The sequence below is a fragment of the Centruroides sculpturatus genome, unplaced genomic scaffold (assembly GCF_000671375.1).
Source record: "Centruroides sculpturatus isolate CEXI.00-Female unplaced genomic scaffold, Cexi_2.0 scaffold899, whole genome shotgun sequence".
NCBI classification, from domain to species: domain Eukaryota; kingdom Metazoa; phylum Arthropoda; class Arachnida; order Scorpiones; family Buthidae; genus Centruroides; species Centruroides sculpturatus.
In genome coordinates, this window is record NW_019385098.1 from 221,655 (window position 1) to 246,807 (window position 25,153).

General features: G+C 30.8%; 2 protein-coding genes across 3 annotated transcripts in view; both read right to left on the minus strand.

The window, feature by feature from the left end:
- The window catches only part of LOC111634635 (membralin-like), a 60,378-nt gene extending 42,431 nt beyond the window's left edge, over positions 1–17,947 (minus strand). Inside the window, exons 1-2 of one of the 2 annotated variants that reach the window (XM_023379468.1) lie at positions 17,781–17,947; positions 8,484–8,718 (exon numbers count right to left, since the gene is read on the minus strand). In XM_023379468.1, the coding sequence (XP_023235236.1) occupies positions 8,484–8,702 (219 nt within the window). In that variant the 5' untranslated portion in view covers positions 8,703–8,718; positions 17,781–17,947. The remainder of the gene's footprint in view (positions 1–8,483; positions 8,719–17,780) is intronic. The other variant, XM_023379467.1, reaches the window with a different exon arrangement.
- Positions 17,948–19,306: 1,359 nt separating this feature from the next.
- Positions 19,307–24,656, minus strand: LOC111634666 (torsin-1A-interacting protein 1-like). Its single transcript, XM_023379499.1, has 3 exons — positions 24,473–24,656; positions 22,936–23,064; positions 19,307–20,416 (listed from the first exon to the last, which is right to left on the minus strand). The coding sequence occupies exons 2-3, from the start codon at positions 23,059–23,061 to the stop codon at positions 19,502–19,504; spliced, it is 1,041 nt and encodes a 346-aa protein (XP_023235267.1). The 5' UTR covers positions 23,062–23,064; positions 24,473–24,656; the 3' UTR covers positions 19,307–19,501.
- Positions 24,657–25,153: the final 497 nt, after the last annotated feature.

Here is a 25,153-nt window from a genome sequence, read left to right on the forward strand (position 1 = left end):
ATTTTTTACATTAGCAAGATAGAAAGAAACATTACACTCAATGTACAAGCCACAACAATTCAAAAAATACACGAGTTCCAGGAAGAGAAGTACTGTACATTAAAAGAAAGGAATCATCCAAAAAAACAGAATAGTGTAGTCTACCAAACTAAATCAAAATTAAAAATGAACAAATTATCACTAATTAGTGATACCAATGCCAATGTTAATAATAATTAAATTATTGACTAAATATCAATTGTTAATATTCATGTTATTGGGAAAAGCTGGCAAAATTATCAAATATTTAAAACAAATATTAAAAAAAATTAAATGTTTAATAAAATACTGATTATAATTTGAACATTTTTCATTATTCTGTAATAAATTTTCAAATTAAATGAGAATTTATAAACTTTAAAAATAAATCTAGTCACTTTTTAATACTTTAAGTTAATCAAATATTTAACAAAAACAGTTTAAAAATTACATCTCCACATTTAATTGAGTCTAGTTTTATTCCAAAACTTTATTTATTAACCATTATATTTATTCCTTGTTATACTTGACCTAAATTAATTAAATTTACGGCAAGACAATTTCATTTACGGCAAGACAATTTCAATTGTCAAAGAAAGGAAAGGACATTTTAGCATTTCCATTGACAAATGACACTTACTTGTTAAATTTTTGGATCGTTAACTGCAGTAATGGCTCGAATATGTTAGGAAAGAGTAAAAATTCTAAAATACTTTTGTGTATAATAAAAAAATGCACAGCTGTAAGTAAATTTGTGAAAAATAAAAATAATATTAAAGACAATTTTCTGTGAAATTTGTGTCTTGGTCAGTTACGAAATAAATTTAAAAGTATTAAAAAAATCTATTAAGAATTATTGTAGAATATAGTACAGCTGAAGTAAAATGACCAGATCCTGAGATGTAAAAATCCACATCAACATGACATTGAATGAGTCATGTGATTGCCAACTGGTGGTTTTCTATCTTTGTGGCATCATTGATGATGTTAGAAAGCTAGAATAATCTGTAACATTTCTCACAACAAACTGGTTATGGCTTTAGTCTGTTAAGCTACAGAGCCTGGGATAATGGTAATTTTAGAGAAAGCTAAATTAACAAAAAATCTTCAATGAGAAATGTATAAGAAGAATAGAATCAGAATTACATAAAGTCTCCATAAAGAGAGTGTGTCAATTGCCAGACTGTGAAATGTTATCGGCAGTGTGGCAGATATTTTATGACAACCCACTAATTGGATCATAGCAGCAGGGCTGTGGAGTCGGAGTCAGGAAAAATGTGTCGATTCCAACTCCGACAATGGCATCTTAAATTAAATTAAATTTTTTTATTTAAATAAAAGAAAATTTATTTTATATTTATTAATTTTTTAAAAATGTTTTTGTATTTTGTTATAAATAATTTATTTTAAATACAAAATGCAACAATTTATTTATTAAATATGTATCAATAGTTTTCTTTGTAGTATTTGTATTTAGTAGTAAAATTATTTTGACCCAATTGAATTTGAATATGTTTGATTCATTCCTTTATTATCCCTGCTCTAAATAAGTACTCTATTTTTCTGAATGAGCCAGACTAATTGATCAGAGTATATATTGTATTTTTCTTTTCTGAACAATGGGCTGCTGGTGGGCAATAAATTGCCAATTGAGCTACTGTTTCTATAAATAGTGTTAGTTATGTTAGTTATTTACACATACAAGTTATAGTGTAAAAATTTCAAATTGAAATTTTTACACTATAACTTGTATGTGAGCCATCTATTACTTACAATTTATGCAGTGAATAGTAGCTAATTTTGAATTCAAAAATAGCAAATTTTTTGAGACAGTTTAAAATTAAAAGATCATATTAAAGAGTGGAACAATTCCACTTAATTTGGAATGTCCGGTAACTTTATGTTAAGGTAATAATTTGTCTTAATCTCCTGAAAAAAAAGCATTTTTTCCTCTAAAATATTTTAACAGTTTTTAATGAAAATAAAGTGTAATTACATACTAAATTCAATGAAGAATTAATTAAAATTTTCAGTTACTAAACTCAATAAAACTGCTATTTATATTTAATAGCAGTTTTATTGAGCTATTATAAAGACAACAAAAGAAATATATATTTAATTAGAAATATTATAAACATAATTCCATCTTCAAGAGATTTTTTATTGAACGAAATGCAAGTTTCATATATAGCACATTACAGGGCAAAGCAAAGATATTTCTTTATCGTATAGATATGATCCATTGAAAAAGTAAGTAAGAAATTACGACAAATGTTTAATTGATTATTATAAAATAGCATATAGAGGCAAAGGCAGTCTTCATATAAACATGTTATTGTGATAGTCATCTGCCATATGTATTTATTTGTATATTGTAGTTATAATTTATACTTTGTAGAAGTTTGTATAATGTAATGATTCCTTTCTCTTTTCTCTTGTTGGTCTATTGTCTAAAGAGGTAATAAAGACAGCAGGGGTAAAGGTGGAGTTATATATGTAAAGTAGATGTAAAGTAAAGTAAAGCTAGCTGTAAATGGAGAGACATGTGTAAAAATATTTCTGGATAAAGTTATTTTTCAATGTGTGGATCAGAAAGAAGATAACTAGAACTTTGTGATGCTGATAATTTAAAACCTACAAGAAATTAAAATTGAACAGAAAGCAAAATTAAGGTTTTGAAAATCCACCAACAGGAAGAGAAATCACTTGACACCATACTATTTCAACATTAGAAAAACAAGAGTCCCAATATCACCCAGATCCACCATTTTGAAGTCAGAGGTACCTCTCTTTTGCTTGCCCTTCTTCACTTCTTCTCTCTCATTTGTATTTTCCATTATTTCTAGTTTTAAGTTAGTTTAAGACAGTGTTTCTCAACAGGGGCGATATTGCCCCTATGCGGGCATTTTTCCATGTTGAGGGGGGCGATTAGTAACAATTTATATTTTGGGGGACGAAACACAATTTTCTGGGCGATATAGTATAACATTATATTAAAAATAATTAGATATTTTATTTGTTATATCGTACAATAATTAAACAAATAACATTATACTAGTCACTAGTCTATTCAATGCAGTATGAATTTGGCCCACAGCATCAGAATTTTGAAGCGAAGGGGATGATATTACGTAATGGTTTTATTGAAGGGGGCGATACTACATTGAAGGGGAGGACAATTTGTTAGAGGTTGAGAAACACTGGTTTAAGACATCCCTAATGAGGCAATCACTAAACATTTGTCACAGTTATCGTAAGTTAATAACAGGATTGAAAAATAAACCTTTATTTCATATGATAATGACCTTTGTTAGGTTCTTTTGCTAGCTAGAAACATAAAAACTCTAACACTATTTTACTTAATTTCTCACTTATGTTTCCAAAAAGACAATAAAAATGTAATTCATCTAACTTTCCCAATATCTTCCTCAATAATTTACACTGTTTGATTTCATAATGAGCTAAATATAAAAATTGCAATTCTCTTCATTTAAATGAAGCTATTAAATGATGAAAATGTTTATAATATTTTTAATTATATAATTTTTTTGTTTTCCTAGATCTATTAATACATTATATCTGCATAAAACTGTGAAATATTGATGATTATCAGTAATGCAATATGTTAAGTAAAATTTTTTAAATATTGCTCACAATGTGTGTTACTTTTAAAAACAAACAAGACAAAGGCTTTAATTGAAACAAGTTCTCCATTTATTATTATTTATATTTTTAACTAAAAAACTGAACTTGTCCACTGACCTCAAACAGTTTCCATTAATTTATGAATGACCAGTTCTGATATGTGGAATGACTCTAAAAGGGTTGCTAGCGACTGGTTTGGGAACCTGATTTAAGCAATACTTTCCTTGTTTACATTTTAAGTATTTTGTATGCAGCTAAGAAAGATTTCAAGACCAAGTTTTTTGTGTTGGATCCAATAATTACATGGATATGTGATGTGTGTTTGTACTTTTAAAGAACTACTAAAAAAATATTTGCTTTAATGGCATTTTTAAACATTCTACTGAATGCTTAAAATATTTTTCTAAACATCTAAAGATGGATGCAAATCCAAAAGTGTTTCAACTTGTAATTTTTATGTTCTATTTTGATTTATGCTCCATTAAAGCAAATACTTTTCCTGTATTTTAAATTTATGGAGTTTTCTAACTATATATTTGCTTTATCCAAAATTACAAAATACAGAGATAATCATAAATAAAATGTTTCATCTTCATCAATTGCTTGACCGAACCATTCCATGGCCATGTGATACTCTGATTATCAAAGATATGAAAAATCAGCAGAATGGTTTACACATTTGTTAGCAGTCTTAGAAGAGAAGAATAATAATCAGAGTAAACATCACGTGACACAGAGATAATCCATAAGTAAATGCACACCCTAAATATGTGTGGGCAATATTAACTCCAAAATATACTGCCATATTGGAGAAGTGGACATTCTTCAGTGGATCAATGGATAAAACATCCACCCTGTTCATGGAGCTTCATCACACTGCCATAATGACCTGGAAGGAGTGGCAATACAAAACATCCATAAACTACTGTGGGTCACCCAATAAAAATCCCATCCTACACATCCAGAATCTGTTGGATTGTGCTGTGATGATATTCATAAAAACCTGCTACCCATGGAGAACTTTTAGGTTGTTTGCCTGCCAAGCAGACTAACATTCCACAGACCAATTTAGCAGAGATCATTAATTCCATGCCTGACTGGGTTAAGGCTTTGAAGAAAGATAGTGGTTGGACAACTACAGTAGGATTAATATATGCATACTAAAAACCTACAGTATGTGTCTATTTACTTATTGGTAGTCTCTGTAGTTTATGCACAATCTAAAAGCCAAACTGTGTATAAATTTGTCACTTAGCTAATTTTTAAACAATGAAACTAACAATTTAATTACAAATTAAACAATCGTGAAAATGAAAAAAAAAACACTCCTAAATATTTTGAAGATAATGTAACAAAAAGACTTCTAAAATATATTTTTAATTCACTATTTGTTAACTACTATTCTTTTCTCTAGTATTAATGATAAAATGAAACGAATAACAACTCTATAAATAATTATTACGCATGCAATTCTAAAATATGGTGAATCTAAATAAAGATAAAAAAAATAAATAAATTGTAATTATAATACATCCTTGCTGTGCAGAACATTATTATTAATATTATTGCTAATCAAAATTCATAGTAATCAAATGTGCATTAGTAAAGTCTCATTAAAACAAATAATATCTGTGCCAAAGCTAAGTTTAACTAACGCCTTGGAACAGTTCCCATCCATTTATACTATGAGATCTAGAATGTGTCAGGAGTGTAAAATAAAAAACAAAGCATTTACAATTAAATCCTGAATGTGTCATGAATGTCTCCCAAAAATAAGAAAATAATTACATATTACTCATTCATTCTATAATCCTTATTTTATTATAATAAACTTTCAAAATATTTCTCAATACTTAATTTTAATATATTTTATTATCCACTTGTAAAATATAACATAATTTTATTTATTTTGCTTCTCATATGCATTTTGAATGTTTCTTAATACAAACTTTAATGTAAGAATTACTTTAAAATCTTTACTGGATATATAACAGAATATTAGAGCTCATACAGGTAGAGGGAATGAGATATATGGACAAGATAATGAATAAAATGGTATTAAGAAGAGTGATAATGAACATATATGTAGGGTAACTTTCTACTCTGTCTCAAGGAAATGATATAAAAACAGATTAAAAGTAAATTTCATCAGATATATGTTGAGAGGATCTTCGAGAGAGATCAAAACTAATGAAGAAACCAGTTGAGAAGAGAATGGTTCAGGAACACAAAAAATATAGATACTGCACTAGACAAAGATAATAAAGAAAAATGTTTATTAAGAACAACCTTTATAGATTATGGCTTCATCATCACGATCACAGTCAAATTCCTAGGGTGGCCAATACTGCACTTTATAAAATAAAATTCAAATATAATTTATTATTATTTTAATATAGTGGTCGACAATGAAATAGACTGACGTTTGCATGACGACTGATGATATAACCGTGCAGATATAAATAATGCAAAGCATACATGTTAGGTTTCTGCATCAGAAAACATGCAAGTGCAAGCAACAGTTGATGGGAAATTTATCCATTCAAACAGAGAGAAATTCGTCAGTGGAATTTCATAACCACTATGATTGTTTCTTGTTTTAAATCATATAAAAAACAAAAACTTTAAGTTTGTAAACTTTTATAGTTTCCAAACCTCAGGCTTTATTTATGTTAACATCTTATGATTAAGTTTAAGGTTATACTTATATAACTCATTGTGAATGGTTGTATTAAATACCATCCATACAAGGTATTATGTTTATGCTTAATTTTTGTTGTGAATGGGCTTTTATTCCTGTACCATTAATTCTAAAGTGATAGTTATACCATTGTTTTAATTGTTAATGGAACTTTAACTAAAGAAAGAGATGAACACCATTTAAGTATTCATATTTAAATTAATTTTTATATACACATTTGTATATATTGTATTTATATACTAAATAAGAAAAGTTGTTTTAAATTAATTTCATTTTAATTTGAAAATTCTATTTTATGGTAGCAATACAATATAACTTTGAACAAAGGCATATGTTATCTACGAGACAGCTCAATTTGAATAAAATTGAAATAAATAAATATATATATCAAATATTTTTATGAATTTTTTAACACTTATCAACTATATGAAGCTGTCATAAAACATGCCAGTAGGCTCTTATGGTTATGAATTTACTCACAATCAGTATTGATAGGGGCAGCCAAATATCTGTATCATACAAGCAGTTAACAGTTTACAACCAGCCCTGATCTTAGTAATGTATTTAACTAAATGTTACTAGTAATACATTCAATCTAACTAACGGTCATTTATATATAAATAAACCTTAATCAGCTACAGAATTAACTTTAGCATGGTTTACTTATTCACATTTTACAGATTATTTTCATATCTATATCACTAAATGTCATCTATATTTATTATTTATTCTGTACTTTTCATTCCACACATTTCATTTTAATTGAAAATGATTTCTATTTAATAAAATAATAATCCTTTCTAATAGTAAAAACATCTTCATTCACGTTAAAAATTATATTACTGTACACATATTCAAAAAAATAAACCATTCAATTTTAAATCAGGATATGAAATACACAAGACACATTAATCAATTTTAAAAGAATATATTCAGGCCAAATATAAAACCATACATATAGTCACTTCTCAAAATGCATGTATATACAGGTTTTTCCCCTTGAACATCCCTAGTTTTAAACTCTTCTGTGAAATCCATTGGTTTATGTATGTAAATAAAATGTGTTGAAAAATGTCAATACTCAATTTCATGTGCATAAGCATCTACTGTGTGTGTACAATGCACATACATATATATATTGAAGAAAGATAAAGTGATTACTAAGCAGAACTAGCACAAAAGAAAGCATGGTCATGTGTATGAAAGGAGGTTGTGCAAATGAAGTTACAACACTTTTAGAAAAAAAAGAAAAAACAGACAGTGAAACAGCAAGTAACATTAAATTCCAAGACTCCCAAACTTACACTCACTCACATATAAAAAAAAAATTGAATTATGAATAAAAACTCACAAATTCTATATCGCTTTTTGTGTGTGTTAAAATTCATTAGCAAATATCTGTAGTATCAATTGAATTAATATGATAATGTATCGTACTAGATTTGAAAATAGTGAAAATTTGTTTCTGTGAGACACTTGAATTTTTAAATATCTCAATTAACGATAACATGTCGTAAGTTGTAATTAAAAACTATTATTAAGCAAATTTTATTTAGAAAATAGAACAAATCTTCAATTTCATAAATTTAATAAATTATAATTTCATAACAAGTCTATAAATGGGAAATGTGTATATTCCAGTATGCGTCAGTCTCAAACAAAACCAATGTACCGACGAACAGTTTAATAAGCTTTTACTGGAATATTTGGCAATCTAACAAGACAGCAGAAGCAATTTACACTTATCTTGACAAAATAGTAAAACTGGTGTTAATAATAAACCATAAAGGCAGTCTTATTGCTTCATCAGAGCTCTCCATATCCATAACATGATTAAAGTAATATCCATCAATTAGTGCACCAATGAACTCATAGGTGAATATAAGAAAATATATCAGTACATTGTGGTTCACCAGTATGCTGTTTGATGTATACTGGAATATACCCAATGTACAAACTCAAAACCATTACAATATTGGCTTTGTACATTTATAGATTCATTGTGCAGTTATAATTTATTAAATTTAAAGAATTAAAGATTTATTTCAGAATTAAAAAAAAATCAATAAGACAATCTTAACTGGCATATGTTATGTAAAAATCAACATCAAAATGTTACCTTCGATAAAATAATATATTCGAACAATCTTCTAATAGGCGGAGGAAAAATTTTAGCGTAAGTAAGAGCAATTTTAATGAATATAACATGGCACACTCTGTCCTGAACGTTCAAAACGGGATTGCGATTATTGCTGTTGTTTCTGTGTTGATTTCTTTCCGCACCCACCCACTGCCCATTGATCCCATGCTGGAGGATGATTGGATTATTTCTAGGCATTTGTATTTTTCAGGATCTGAAAGTAAATAAAATTTTCAATTAATTAACGCAAAACATAAAATTTAACTCCAATATTTTCAAATACTTTATTTCTAATTAAAATGTTTTAATTAATTTTAAATATTTAATATTTAAATATAATAAATATTCAGTTACAGGAAAAAAAACAGAAAAATATTTAAAAATAGAAAAAAACAATTTTCTTAAAGTAGCTTTCAAGGATATAATATTCTGTGGTAAATTTAACTTCATGTCATTAATATTATAAATAAAAAATAACTTCAAAGAATGAAACTAAAGTACAGTAATACGCCGAACTTACGCGATAGGTGGGACTGAGCGATAACCGCGTAAGTCGGGGTATAATTTCGCAATTTGTGTAAAATCCAAGTCGGATGTATGTAAGCTAATAAATGTTCTCGTTAATCTTATCTCATCTTTTGATTCATTCACGGTTACAAGAAATCACCACATAGAGTCTCTCGAGTCTCCGTAGATATAACAAACACAGAAATAAATAACACAAAATAAATTGTAGCTATGTGTCGATTCCGCGCGACACGTCCGAAGATGTAAGCTGAACAATAGTGTGGGGGGAGTGAGTAATCGAGAGTGGCGTGGCGCTCAAACAAAAGACAAATTGACAAGATTTGAAAATCGCGTAACTCCGGGTTCACATAAGTCGGGGTAGCGTAAGTCGAGGTATTACTGTATATTTTAAATTTTATTTTCAAGTTGATTTAGTTTCAGATTTTATGATACTTCACGGACAGATCATGAAACTCTGTTCCAAACTATCCACATAAATCAAAGTGTCTAATCAATTTTGAATCTAATCACTCAGTCACAAACAGAATCAACCCGCAATGGAATAACCGAAGAATTGGATTCAAATATAATCGAACCATTGCTTTATTATAAAATGTTTGCATCAGAACAACCCAATCAATAAATGAGAACGTCCAAACTTCTCACAAAAAACCAAAGGAGCTAATCAAATTTGAACACAACCCTGCATGGAAAGAGATAAATTACTGCACGGTCAAAAACTTTTTATTTTTGGAAAAAATAATCTATTTAGTTATTAAAAACTTTCAAATGCTCTACTTGTTCTCTAGGACAACTCACATTCTTAAAATATGAATACGGAATTTAGCAAAGTCAACAATTTCATAAAATCTAACAAATGTTATCAAAAACAAACAAAATTGTGAATACTTTGCAATGTTCTATATCATAGAAAATTTTATAATTTTTAGCTGTGTCATTCGTAAACAATGATAAAAATAAAATATTTTATTTCTTGAATAATACATATAAATGGCTGATATATTCCAAAACTATTTTTCCTTGATTGTTGTTACCGATGATGATAATTTATTTAATTTTCATACAAATGAAAATATTAAATATGTATGTATAAACAATTTACTTATGTGGACATACAACTTATTAAAAATAAATAATTTATGTTTCATTTTAATTATTAATTTTATCAGTAACAACAATCGAGGAAAAATAGTTTTTGCAATGTATCGGCGAAACACGATAGCCGTAATAACTTATAATTTTCTAGTAATAAAATGCATGAGTGAAAAATTGAAATGCAATAAAAATATTCACAAAATCAACCTTCTACTTTTCTGAATTTATTCTCTTTTTATTCATTTAATCTAAAGGGAACAACAGACTTTACTCTAGAAGTCTACAGAATTTATTGTATTTTAGCTGTAATTTAGATAATGAGGAAACTTCTTAAGCAGACAACTAGTGTATTGTCTGACTAATAAATCATTTCAGTAACTTTAATATTAAAAGTTCGGTCTCGGCAAAAGGTTGACGGCAGTGTTGTCTCAGCAGAATGTCCAATTTATGCGAGAATGTTAATGAGTTTAAATTGTTTTTCCTCAAAATTAAATTCCTTTAAGACAAAAAATATTATCATATTCCCTGATCAGAATTACATATTCTAAAGATTTTGCCAGCAACCACAAGATATATTCTACTTGGAAATCTATACTATAATCTTAAAACAAAAAGTTAGGCTTTAAGCTGAAAAATCATATTTTTTGGCTATAACTTTATTCAAAATAAAACTGCAGCAAATTTCAAGATTAATGTTTTTAATAATTCATTGGTACTTTCAAAATTTTTTCCTCTTTATAAGGCATAGCCTTTCTTTTGTGACAGCCATGAAAAATCTCATTCCTATCAGGTTCAGAATGACAATGGGTACATTCCAGTATGCATCGTACAGTGCGTCCATCGGTGATTCATAACGTACTAAAATGTGTTCCAATATTTATTGACAGTTCGTCATTATAGTAACTAATGTACATTGCATTCATTGGGCTATGAATACAATGAGCTCTGATGAAACAATATAGACACCTCATGGTTATATAAACATCACATTTTACCTTCCCAGCTTGTTATGTATATAATATGGGAAAGTATTGGAATTGTGTAAAATTTAACCCTCACTTTTTTAGAAATCTGCACATTTTGAGACCCCCCTAAACCCAAAGATATCAAAAATATGGAAGAAAGTTCTGTGGATTTTGTGTGTATGTCTGTTGAAGTGTTTCATTTAATGTCTCAGAATGGGATAATGATTAAGAAGGGAAATTTGGCATGTTAGCTTGTGCATAAGGAGTATTGATGCTATAAATTTTGATAGTTAAAGATTGAGGGGCTGGGGAAATAGAGGTGGGTCTACGTCATATCTCGAGTTGGGTCAGACTTTAATGACAAATTTACTTGTTATTATTAATAGAATTTACAACTTTTTATAAAATTAGTTTCTACCCTCAAAATTAAGCTTTTTACCATTTTATAATAACTAAAAATAGTTTTCTTAAAAAATATCATAATAGATAATGCCATATATAGTTTAAAATCTGTCTGGAAAGTAATGTAACTTGTTGCTGGATTTTTTATTACTTATCCTTATTAGTCCAAAGTCATTTTGATAAAATAAGTCTGCAAATGCAAATATGGCACTGTTTGCTTCTTCTGTCTTATGCTACCAGACATTCTGGTAAAAGCTTATTGAACTGCACTGGCTCGGCTGAGACTTATGCATACTGGAATGTACTGAATGAATAGGTAACAAGAGACAGGAACCAACATATACAGGTCTGATCATCCATAAAACTAAGGATCCAAATCCAAACTTAAGCCCACATCTCCAGGATTGACAGGCCGATACCTTAGTTAAAACCTGCTATCACTTTCAATTATTAATAAATTTACTCACAAAAATTCAATAATATTAACTTAACCAAACAAAAATTAGATTGTTAATCAGATCATTGCAGTGCAAGCTGTCTCGTGCATCTTTTTCAAAGAATTTGCTTTCTATTTTAAAAATATAGTTAATTAAATATTGATTGAAAAAATTTTTGAACAATTCACCCTAACCTTAACCTCGTGTCTTCAGCAATCTTATGTTGATAAACACTATTATTTTTCTTCCATTCATTTTGGACATTTGCAAACCTTCAAGTTCTTTTGAAAAAATTGTATTTGTAAAACTCTCAACTATTTGTTTATTCTATACTGAATGATGACCTCAGAAAAACTGACAACATTAGCATTCATCAATGTAAGTTTGATGAAAACATAAAATTAGTGTGAATTAAGTTATTGACTTCAGCTTTAAGCTCATTCATTTTTGAAAGTTTTGAAGATCTAAAAAATTTTTGAAAGGTAACATATATAATTTTATCCATATGCATTAATTGTTTAATTACATTGCTTGTTTTTGTATTTCCACTATTATAACTTTTGTGATTGCTAAATTTCAACAGCTATCTCAATGAATCCCAGCTTACTGAAGACTTTTGCTGAATCATTTGCATTCCACAAATACATCAAAATTTACAAACAATGATTTTTAATAAGTAAACAAAAAGAATATTCAAATTAAAAATAATTTCATGCAAGGATGTAAAATTTTGTGAATTTGTAAAAATCAACATATCTTTGCACCATTATAATAATACTGATAAACAATTGCTAAGTTTCCATAACAATAAACAACCAGAACTTTAGCAGTTGTTTGTTATAATCTGTAAAACTAATGTCATATCACTTGCAATGTCCTAAATATCAAGATGCACATCAGTGATGGAGTGTCTGCATTAGCATAAATATCCTCATAAAGATTCTCCAAAATCATTATATATCCAAACATTAGAAGCATTTGTCTAGGACAGGGGTGGCAAACCATTTTTGAGCCCGTGTGCCATATAGCAAGCATACTTAACTTTAAAGATGTTTATGTCAAAGTTTTAGGCTTTGAATAATATATTTAAATAAATTAAACAAATATTCTTTAATTAGAATAAATGTAAAGCTAATAGCAAAAGGATGATTGAAAAAGACAGAAGACAAATCAAAACCACATGATTCATTACATTCCAGATTTCTCCTTACATGCCACTTTGGGCATTCATGCTATAGATTTGCAACCCCTGGTCTAGGAAATAGGTTGAAAAATCAAGCCATTTCTTAGACAAATGCCAAACAGGAAAGGAAAAAGTTTTAGCCATAATCTCTAAGAAATAGGAAAAAGAAAGAAGACAAGGTATACTTACATCTGTACTGATAAAATATGAGAAATCCTGAACCATTATCATCCCAAAGTCAATTTTAGCTGTTCTATCAATTAGCTGAAATCAAAGTGAGGAGGGCACTTGCTTCTCCAACCAATTAAACTGGTTCTGTCATTCTCATGTATCCTGATCATTTATAATCATAAACACAATGGTCTTTATATTTACTGTCCATGGGTTACGATGGCTGCTAAAATATGATCTTACTCTTGTATTAATCCATTTTGTACTATAATGTCTGACTTTTATTTCAAAAAAATTACTTTATCTCTTCACATTTTGTTTGTTTTAAAACTAATATAATGAATATCATTATATAGTATATTATAAAAATAGATTAATCACAGTATTTAGTTCTAAAATCATCCACTTTTATAAATATATAAAATTTGAACATGTTTGACATTATAGAAAGTTAGTTTTGGAACAAGAATGATGTATTAAAATGTACAAAGCACTCGCACATCAAACGGAATTAATTCAATACAACTAATTGGAATTTCCTTTTATGGCACTAAAATTAAGATAAAAATACAAATAAAATTTACACAGCAAATCATATAAGATTAATCAGAAACCTGAAAGATAAAACATAGGCCTGTTTATAGGCTTTAATTGTCTCAAATAAGGTTACCCAAACAAAATTCTGTTTAGGATTGGATATGTCCTTAAACAGGGTGACATCATTCAAACATGGGGTATACTCTTCTTCTAAAATGTACTTGGCAAGTTCAGCGCCTTCGTCAACAGACTTTTGGTGTTCACATAGATGTTTTCTTATTTGTTTCAAAGTTGGCCCAAATAAAACTTTAGATAGGATGGGAGACTGGAATACTATAAATTCCAGAATGTCGTAACCCGGGCAATAGGACACCCAGTTCACAGCGTCCCATCCAGTGCCGGCCCGAGGCAAGTTTTAGGATGGAGCGAGATCCTGTTATGGCACCCCCTTGGTGGCCCCTAATTTATACCCTTTACTTTTCTTTAACACTGAGGCGCCACCTAAAACTTAGTGCCTGGAGCGGCTGCTCTGTTCGCCCTATGGTAGGGCCGGCTCTGGTCCCATCCGTAACTACTAACTAAAGTTGGGAAAGGTGCAAATGGTAGTAAACATGCACAAGTAAATTCCTAAAGAGCGAAACAAGTTTTAAAGTAATTTACAATATATAATATATCGAACGAAAGACAAACAAAAATTATAGGACGGTCTGTTGTATATAATAGTAGATGGAAATAAAGATCTTTGGACTTTTGCATATTTTATATCATCATCAATGCAACAGATAAGCTAATTCACAGGTCTACAGTTCATTCAAATATAAACATCAGCTTTTCATTGAACATCAGAAAAACCATTTAACTTCATAACTAATTTGATCCAAAACCGCGTTAACTTAGAAAGAGTAGAAACACGGCTAAAATGAAAAATCAGATAACAGTTAAAAATAGTTATTAACCATCAAAATCCTAAGATAAATTGAGGGCATACATTCACTTCGTGTGAATTAAGTTATTGACTTCAGCTTTAAGCTCATTCATTTTTGAAAGTTTTGAAGATCTAAAAAATCTTTGCAAGGTAACGTATATAATTTTATCCATATGCGTTAATTATGTTTAATTACATTGCTTGTTTTTGTATTTCCACTATTATAACTTTTGTGATTGCTAAATTTCAACAGCTATCTCAATGAATCCCAGCTTACTGAAGACTTTTGCTGAATCATTTGCATTCCACAAATACATCAAAATTTACAAACAATGATTTTTAATAAGTAAACAAAAAGAATATTCAAATTAAAAATAATTTCATGCAAGGCTGTAAAATTTTGTGAATTTGTAAAAATCAACATATCTTTGCACAATTATAATAATACTGATAAACAATTGCTAAGTTTCCATAACAATAAACAACCAGAACTTTAGCAGTTGTTTGTTATAATCTGTAAAACTAATGTCATATCACTTGCAATGTCCTAAATATCAAGATGCACATCAGTGATGGAGTGTCTGCATTAGCATAAATATCCTCATAAAGATTCTCCAAAATCATTATATATCCAAACATTAGAAGCATTTGTCTAGGACAGGGGTGGCAAACCATTTTTGAGCCCGTGTGCCATATAGCAAGCATACTTAACTTTAAAGATGTTTATGTCAAAGTTTTAGGCTTTGAATAATATATTTAAATAAATTAAACAAATATTCTTTAATTAGAATAAATGTAAAGCTAATAGCAAAAGGATGATTGAAAAAGACAGAAGACAAATCAAAACCACATGATTCATTACATTCCAGATTTCTCCTTACATGCCACTTTGGGCATTCATGCTATAGATTTGCAACCCCTGGTCTAGGAAATAGGTTGAAAAATCAAGCCATTTCTTAGACAAATGCCAAACAGGAAAGGAAAAAGTTTTAGCCATAATCTCTAAGAAATAGGAAAAAGAAAGAAGACAAGGTATACTTACATCTGTACTGATAAAATATGAGAAATCCTGAACCATTATCATCCCAAAGTCAATTTTAGCTGTTCTATCAATTAGCTGAAATCAAAGTGAGGAGGGCACTTGCTTCTCCAACCAATTAAACTGGTTCTGTCATTCTCATGTATCCTGATCATTTATAATCATAAACACAATGGTCTTTATATTTACTGTCCATGGGTTACGATGGCTGCTAAAATATGATCTTACTCTTGTATTAATCCATTTTGTACTATAATGTCTGACTTTTATTTCAAAAAAATTACTTTATCTCTTCACATTTTGTTTGTTTTAAAACTAATATAATGAATATCATTATATAGTATATTATAAAAATAGATTAATCACAGTATTTAGTTCTAAAATCATCCACTTTTATAAATATATAAAATTTGAACATGTTTGACATTATAGAAAGTTAGTTTTGGAACAAGAATGATGTATTAAAATGTACAAAGCACTCGCACATCAAACGGAATTAATTCAATACAACTAATTGGAATTTCCTTTTATGGCACTAAAATTAAGATAAAAATACAAATAAAATTTACACAGCAAATCATATAAGATTAATCAGAAACCTGAAAGATAAAACATAGGCCTGTTTATAGGCTTTAATTGTCTCAAATAAGGTTACCCAAACAAAATTCTGTTTAGGATTGGATATGTCCTTAAACAGGGTGACATCATTCAAACATGGGGTATACTCTTCTTCTAAAATGTACTTGGCAAGTTCAGCGCCTTCGTCAACAGACTTTTGGTGTTCACATAGATGTTTTCTTATTTGTTTCAAAGTTGGCCCAAATAAAACTTTAGATAGGATGGGAGACTGGAATACTATAAATTCCAGAATGTCGTAACCCGGGCAATAGGACACCCAGTTCACAGCGTCCCATCCAGTGCCGGCCCGAGGCAAGTTTTAGGATGGAGCGAGATCCTGTTATGGCACCCCCTTGGTGGCCCCTAATTTATACCCTTTACTTTTCTTTAACACTGAGGCACCACCTAAAACTTAGTGCCTGGAGCGGCTGCTCTGTTCGCCCTATGGTAGGGCCGGCTCTGGTCCCATCCGTAACTACTAACTAAAGTTGGGAAAGGTGCAAATGGTAGTAAACATGCACAAGTAAATTCCTAAAGAGCGAAACAAGTTTTAAAGTAATTTACAATATATAATATATCGAACGAAAGACAAACAAAAATTATAGGACGGTCTGTTGTATATAATAGTAGATGGAAATAAAGATCTTTGGACTTTTGCATATTTTATATCATCATCAATGCAACAGATAAGCTAATTCACAGGTCTACAGTTCATTCAAATATAAACATCAGCTTTTCATTGAACATTAGAAAAACCATTTAACTTCATAACTAATTTGATCCAAAACCGCGTTAACTTAGAAAGAGTAGAAACACGGCTAAAATGAAAAATCAGATAACAGTTAAAAATAGTTATTAACCATCAAAATCCTAAGATAAATTGAGGGCATACATTCACTTCACGAGTTTGGCCATGTTTACATAACAGGAAATACTCACGTGTCACTTCAGTTAACCTCAATCCACTAAACACGCCATTGCCATAATCGATAGGAAGGACTGTAATCTCTGTAATTGTTTATCGATAGAAAATGACCGTCGACACGTTCAGTTTGCGATTACACATCACAATACTCGCCAGAATAACGCGAATTTAATTAAATAAATGTCATTTCACTCGATTTTCACACTTTAATTCCTGTCTAACACGAGAATGGTGTATCAAAACAATAAAAAAAAATGGCTACTTAATTGTATAATTAATTCATTTCCACGTGATGAAAACGACAATTTTTCTTACATAATGATCCAATTAAAGGATCGATCGAACTCTATTTTTACATAAATACTAATCGAATGGCTTATAAATCGCCTTCTACGAATGTTATGAGGCTTTCTGGCGCCAATTAATCGCCATAATTGGAAAAAAACCTTACCTTTACGAGATAAATTTACTTTCGCTTTCATCATTCGTCTAACCCTTTTAAGTCGCCATAACATTCAAAACATTGCGCAATGCCCTCTAGCGTTAATTACGTAAATTATCTCTGGCGTTGTCGTCACTGTAGATGCTCCGTGGCGTTCGGTTATTTCTTCGGATTCCGTGACGTCAGAAGTTCTGGTAGTTTATGAACGTAAATCGAATAATATTCAAAATGGCGGATGTCTTAATTAGTTAAGTCCGGAGCCGAATAATTTTGTAACCCCTCCAATGTTAATATGTAAAAATAGGATGCGTTTAATTGGGGTTTGTAAGATTGAGGCCCCATTAACTTATAATACGTCACTAGAATTCACAATTGTCATTTATCACTGCTCAAAAGAGGTGTAAATAAATTAAGCGTAACTAAAAAAAATCCCGATCAATTGCTCAATTAAATGCTTTAATTAATAATTTACGATGACGAAAGTTAATTTATTTACAAACTTCTATATCTTAAAAAGATTTGTCTTGGCCACCGAACGAGCGTTACGCTGCCGAACTCGTAACTCTGTTACGAAGCAATCTTTCTCGTGAAATTACTCCCGACGAAGAGTAACTTTCTTTTAAAAAAACGCAACTTGTTACGCGAATTTAAATATACAAATCGTAACTTGAGGTAACGTGATCGCCGCATTTTAACAAGGTAACTTGTTACGCATATTTAAAATGTATAAATCGTAACAGCCCGTAACTGTGCTCCGCATTGTGATAAAGTAACCTGTCTGGCGAATGTAAAAGTGACTTGTGAAATAGTAATGCTCTAACCGTAACACAAGTTTAGAATCGTGTAACGATAATCTGTTACGCGAATGTAAATGTCAAATATTAACGTACTGTACTACGACTACGAGTAACGTTTATTAAGCGTACTTGTTAGAAGCGTAACGTAATGTGTTACGTTAATAGCACCGTAATCACAGCGTAACGTCATTACAACAACCGTAACGATAACGTAAGTAGTAAACTTTCTAATGTTACGTTAAAGAAAAAAATTATGGGATCAGAAGGTCACGTGCAATGCGTAACAGAAGGTGGCGCACGTGTCACGAAGAATCGTGAACCCCAACTCATCATTTCCCATATGAACACTTTATGCAAAAGGATCACGGCCAGTTTTCTCGGCCGAAGTATAAGTATGACGTGATAATCGACTAACGAGGGTGTCGTCACAATTACTTCAATTACACGCGTAATCCGTCACACTTACCCAGCCCTAAATATTACAGAAGTATTCTCTACATAATAAAGCGTCGAATTACTTAACAAGATTACTTTTATTTTAATAGTAACCAAGAAAAGTGCGAAAGTTTCCGGTGCGCCAACCTGACCCGATAGTACTCGTCGCGCCATCTGACGTCGTTCAAAAATGTTAATTATAATAAACGTTAAGTCAAATAAAATTACGAAATTCAATCATTTACTTAAAGTTTAATAAATCTATTTTATTCGTTTTTATTTACAAGAATTGTGCTTGGTTCGAAAATTTCATGTAGGAAACAATGAATTTTGAATGTAACAATGTCTAGTCATGAAAATTTGTCCTTTCTTGTGTGGCAATTTGAAAAATATGTAACAATGTAAATTATACAAAAAAATAACATTTTTGTGTATACTAAATAAACATTTTTATATATTTTGAAACATTTGTACAAAACGTTTTGCCGGGATGTGGCGTCACAGGGTAGCGTACTGCGTGCAGATCTGCGGAACCTCGTCTTCGGGGAGGATCAGAGCTACGCTGGTGGTGATTCTAGACAGTAACGCCACCCTCTTCTCTTCGTGAAGATCTTCCCACCTGCTATCCAGGTGCTTCCAGGCGATCTGGTCCATTTTCTTGACCGTGAGTTCCGAGCTTTCGACGGAGGCGTCGGTGGCGGCCGTCATCAGTATGACCACGTCCTTGTACGGTGCATTCTCGTGGTCGCAGTAGGAGTGCAGGATCATGGCCGAATCGGCCGATAGGGCGTCCAGTCTCTCTAGTAGAATGACGCGATGGTCGTTTTTGTCAAAGCTCTCTCTGAAAGTCGCGTCTATCTTCTCTTTCATGTCGCGGTCGGCGTCACCTTCCAGAGAATTCAGCCTCGGATAATGTTTTCGGTTATTAAACGATTTCTCTAAAGAAGATGCCAATCTGTTGGCCAGACACGAAGACGTCGGCTCGGCCCACCGGCTGGCCACCAGCAGGATGACGGCGGGTTGTTCGTGTCGGGTGGAGTTGATGACCGAATCGACGGCCGCGCGGATCACTTTCCAACTCCACTTGTTCTGTTTCTGGAATTCGTCCTGCAGTTGCTTGTAAAGACTTTTAAAACTGCAACTGGGAATTTGGCTGCAATCCAAACTATTCTTTCCAAAACCAGAATAATAGCAACCCAGCAAAATCAAACTAACAGCAGCTAAGAGTGCACAGAGATATAAGTACTTATTGTCAGCCTGACTTGTTTGATTTTTTTTAATGTTGACACGTGTACTTTTTGACACCTGACTTCTTTCATTTCGTCTAATGTTAATATTTTCACTTTTTGACAGTGTTACTCTGTACTGCACAGGAGGAGAATAGTTGTCGGTTGCATCAAGACCGTCTTCTTCCTGAAAAAAATTAAGGAAAAAACAAAATCGTTATATATCTAATCTGAATATCTGAACTAAAACAGTTATATTAATTAACATATTGTTAATAGTGGATAAAGATTAGATGACTCCAATGTTTTTGTTTTGGTTAAAGGGCCATCTAACATGGACATTTAAAAGTGGAATGTCATTCCACTCAACCATTCATGCCTGAAGATGATCAGTTAACCAGGTAAAAAATTTTAGTGTTATTTAAACTTTACCCACGTTAAAGGTGTGTCAATTAATTCCGCTAAATAATGATAGCAACTAGTTCTTTGTTATATTGATTATTATATTACAGTAACTAATGTTCCCTCTATTTTTTTTGTAGCTGAGTGGAACGTGTACTTCTCTGCTTGGCACATAAATTCTCGTACGCAACAACAATTCGAGCAGTGCACGGCAGTGCAGCTTAGAGGGAACATGGTAATAATTCAACATCTGGCATCTTTACAAATACCGAAAGCTCCCAATAAAATATAGTAGTGCATTTCAAGCAATTATAGGAGGACATTGGGAACAACAGAAGGAGAGGAAATAGCCTATATCTCAGCAAAACAACCACAAAAATTTGAGATTCCAATCGAACCTGGGCCTTCAAAATGGTAGAATGACATCTTTGCCACTTTCAGAAATCAAATTTTGATTGGATCTCAGATTTAGATTAATAGTTTGTTAGAATAATCACACGACCAAAGTTATTTCATGTAATAAGGCAATCAAAATTGTATTTTAATAACCAAAACATATTACTGTAAAATATCTGCAACATTCTCTCTTCATTATATCACTCATTTTGACATATTGCACTTATTCTTTGTCTTCCAAACATAAAAGTGCTTTAAGCAATTTTTAAAAATATTGGTTGCCATCAAATTTCTATCCAACAAAGAAATATTACCTTATTCCAATCACTGACCTTGAAACTATCATTGTATGAAATACAACCCAGACCAAAGCGAGTTGGCATGGAGATGGAAATAGACAAAACAGGTGGACAGATACATTGGTTACATTACACCATCTGATATATTGCTCATTAGGTTTGTTGCCAGGCAGGCATAATATAACTAGGGGATATTGTAATATATTTTTGTCATCAATAATGATTTATATATATATATTTTGTATACTAATATACAATAATTTTATTTAAAATACACTAGAAGTTAGTGGCACACCCAGAGAGGGGGACAAGGGGCCCTAGCACCCTCCAAAGAAGATAAACAACCACTAGAAAAGTTTCCAAAAATCTTATCCTAATTAAAATTCATTTTTTATTTATATTGTGTTGTCTTCTATTTCTATACTACTTACGAATTAGCAGTTATAAATGGTGGAAATTTTGACTGAATTTGCATTAACAATTGTTTTATCCATTCAACTTGGCTCCCTCAAGATTAAATCCTGAATGCTCCACAGATACAAATATACAATAAATGTCATATGTCAGCAGTCACCAACCTTTCTGACCTCACAGACCACTAAATTCACAAATTTGAATCCCTCAAACCATTATCATGAAATTTTTAAAATGATACAAACATCTATAGCAAGGGTCACCAAACTTTTATCACAGCGGGCCACATAACAGAATGACGAGTGTGGTCCGCATAACCATTTTGTTCAATACAGTACACTGAATACACAAAAAATAAAGACAACCAACATATTTATTTAACAATACACAAACACGATCGTTGCAGCAAGCTCGTAATCGCTTTTGTTAGAAACTTCATTGCAGGTACTTATACAAAAAGCACTCTAATATCCAGTCGCAAAAAATCGCCAAATTTTTTATTTCACTGATTTTCCTAAAAAATTTACTACTGTTAGATGCAAAAATCATATTGGACCACTTCTGGCATTTTTACTTACACTTACTATGTAAAAAATTAAAATAAGTTTATCTACAATCTGTGATATTTCCATATAAATAATTATATTTTGGCTCATTTGTGGCACAGTGGGGCAGAGGGCCGGATGAGCTGACCTTGCAAGCCATAGTTTGGTGACCCCTGATCTATAAAATAATGATCATAAAATTTCTGTTTTACTTTATTAATATGAACTTCACTTGTTCGATTAAAACAAATTAGCGTAAAGTTTGTTGCTGTTTGTTTGAGATAAGTTTATGCTTTCTTGGCTTTTCCATAAAGGACAATTGCACTTGCAACATTATTGATTATTGTTGATTGATTATTGATTTATTGAAAATCATTTTGTGTTTGGTTTTAAATTTGAATAAAAAAATCTCCAACAAGTGAAAGGAACCAAAGTATTTTGCATTTCTTTCATAATACATTGCATAACCTTCAGTTCACCAATGTCCAAATTTCTCCACAGACCACCAAAATTTTCTCATGGACCACTTGATGGTGACTGTTGTCATATAGTATAACAAATTATTTTATAAATTCTTTCAATTGTAATCTCTAAAATTCTAACCAAATTGAATAATAGTTCATTATAAAATTTTTATTAATTTTTCTTACATTTTCTGATAATTCTTCACCATCGCTATTCAAATCTTCATCATCTGTTTTCAATTTCGAATGTTCGTCAGCAGGAGAATCATTGCTTCGTAAAGCACGACGTTTTGTTACTTGGTTCATTCTCATTCACTAATAAATAAACAAAATTTGATATATAAAGCTAAAATATCATATAAAAAGTACAATATTCTCACATAACTAAGTTTAAAACTATAATTCATGTAAATAATCAATTAAAAAATATACAAATTCATTCATCCTAATTTATTTTTAATCTAGAATGAATATAAAGTAGAAAATTTAGTTAATTAAATTATCAATAATTTTTCTGTATATGCAGTGATATATTTTCAAAAAATTTTGAATATATTTAAATACATTCAGACATTATTTGACTCCTTACAGCTAAGAATTAAAACTTAAAGTTACTGTTAAAACCCATTAATTTGACATAGGATATACATTAATTAGAAATTGGCACCTCAACTTCGGATCCTTTACTCATTTCTCGAGTGAATTTTACAAGTTCAAAGTTCGATTTCATTAATTATTATTATGTTTTGACATTTTATGTATAACCTAATGGACTTCTTTAGTAATAAGTGTAAACTTTATTCCTGATAACATTTACATAATGTACATGTTCTTGCAATTCTATAGATATTTATTATCCATTGGACTTGAATGTATTATTGTTGCAATATATTTTAATGTCTCTTATTATTTTTTTAATGTCAGGGATAATTGTGAGTCTATCATAATTAATAAAGAAAACTTACTATTACTTACCATTTGAATATTTTGAAACGGTACAAATGCAGCAATTAGGAACCCATCAACATTTTAGACCAACAACAAAAGAGTAAAAAATGATCAAAGAAATAAAATCCAAGTGCGATCTATCGCAAGATATTTAAATAGTTAAATATGAGGAGCCGTATCTACGGTATACGTTACCAATTTTCTGTCGAGTATTATATTCGTATAATGCAATCTGCATTCTTTTATACAAGTCGACCCCCCCTATAACACTGTTGATTATTCCGTTTTATATGAATTCCATGTTGTATGAGTCACTTAGATTTTACAAATATGTGTGCCTGGCTGTGAACGGCTCATGTATTTGTAAAATCTAAGCGACTCGTACAACATGAAATTATATAAAACGGAATAATCAACAGTGTTATAGGGGGATCGACTGTATTTTTAATATTTACTCTCATAAAACAATAGACAAATACATCTTATCATTTGATGAAGGTTTTATGAGAATATTAACATATTTAATCTGCTTTAGATTTATATTTTTCAAAGTTCATCTATAACATTAGCATCTCAGCATCCTCTAACTCATCATCCTCATCCACATCATCAACATTATTGTTGATGCTGTGGATGAGGGTGATGAGTTAGAGATGAGTTGGCATGATTCTAAATAACTGAAATTAAATTTCAATTGTTTTGAATTTATGAAAGAAATTATACATTTTTAATTGAAATCACTGCATATTTGTGGTAATTGGATGAAGTAACTTACCTTTAATTTAAATAGGAATCAGAGCCGGCTTTTAAAAAGTGATTGTTAATTAATACAATATTATTTACAAAAAGCAACAATTAACTTTCGCATAATCACTAATCAATTCGAAGTGAACTGAAAGCTTCCATCACCTGAACTAACATTCTACCACGCTCAAAGTTCTTCCAAAGGTCTAGTGGTGACATCTACTGGCACTTTATAATGTAAAAAGTTTTTTTTTTTTTTATATCGATNTAAATTTCTGTCTTTAATTAATTAAGTTTAGGCGGCAGCCTACTGCCCTGGGAACCCAGGATCGAATCCAGACGGGTCGAAAAATTCCAGGATTTTTTTGGGGTGGTCCGTCTGGATAAATCAAGCCCGTCCCTTACGCCGGGTAGTGAAAGACGGGGCTTGATTTATCATTATGGGTTCTGGCCGAATCCATAATGGGCTTGATTAAGGTGTCCTCTTACAAGTTAGTGCTCACAGGGTGAAACCGGTTTTAAAAAATTAAGAATGATCATTTGATTGTGAACCAGTGAACCGTAACTTGGCAGGTGCAACAGGTGCACCCGCACAGGGTCCACTTAGAAGGAGGGCCCAAAATGCATGTATTTGTATTATTATTTTCGCAAACTTAATTAATTAAGGGTCCTAAATGCAAATTTTTGCACAGGGCACAGGAATGGCTAGTTG

Bases quoted from the DNA above. Each gene is read 5' to 3' on its own strand.
- LOC111634666 (XM_023379499.1), bottom strand. From the start codon at position 23,061: ATGAGAATGAACCAAGTAACAAAACGTCGTGCTTTACGAAGCAATGAT. The intron at 20,417-22,935 runs GTAAGAAAAATT...AATTTTTTTCAG, and splicing joins GTGAAGAATTATCAGAAAAT to GAAGAAGACGGTCTTGATGC.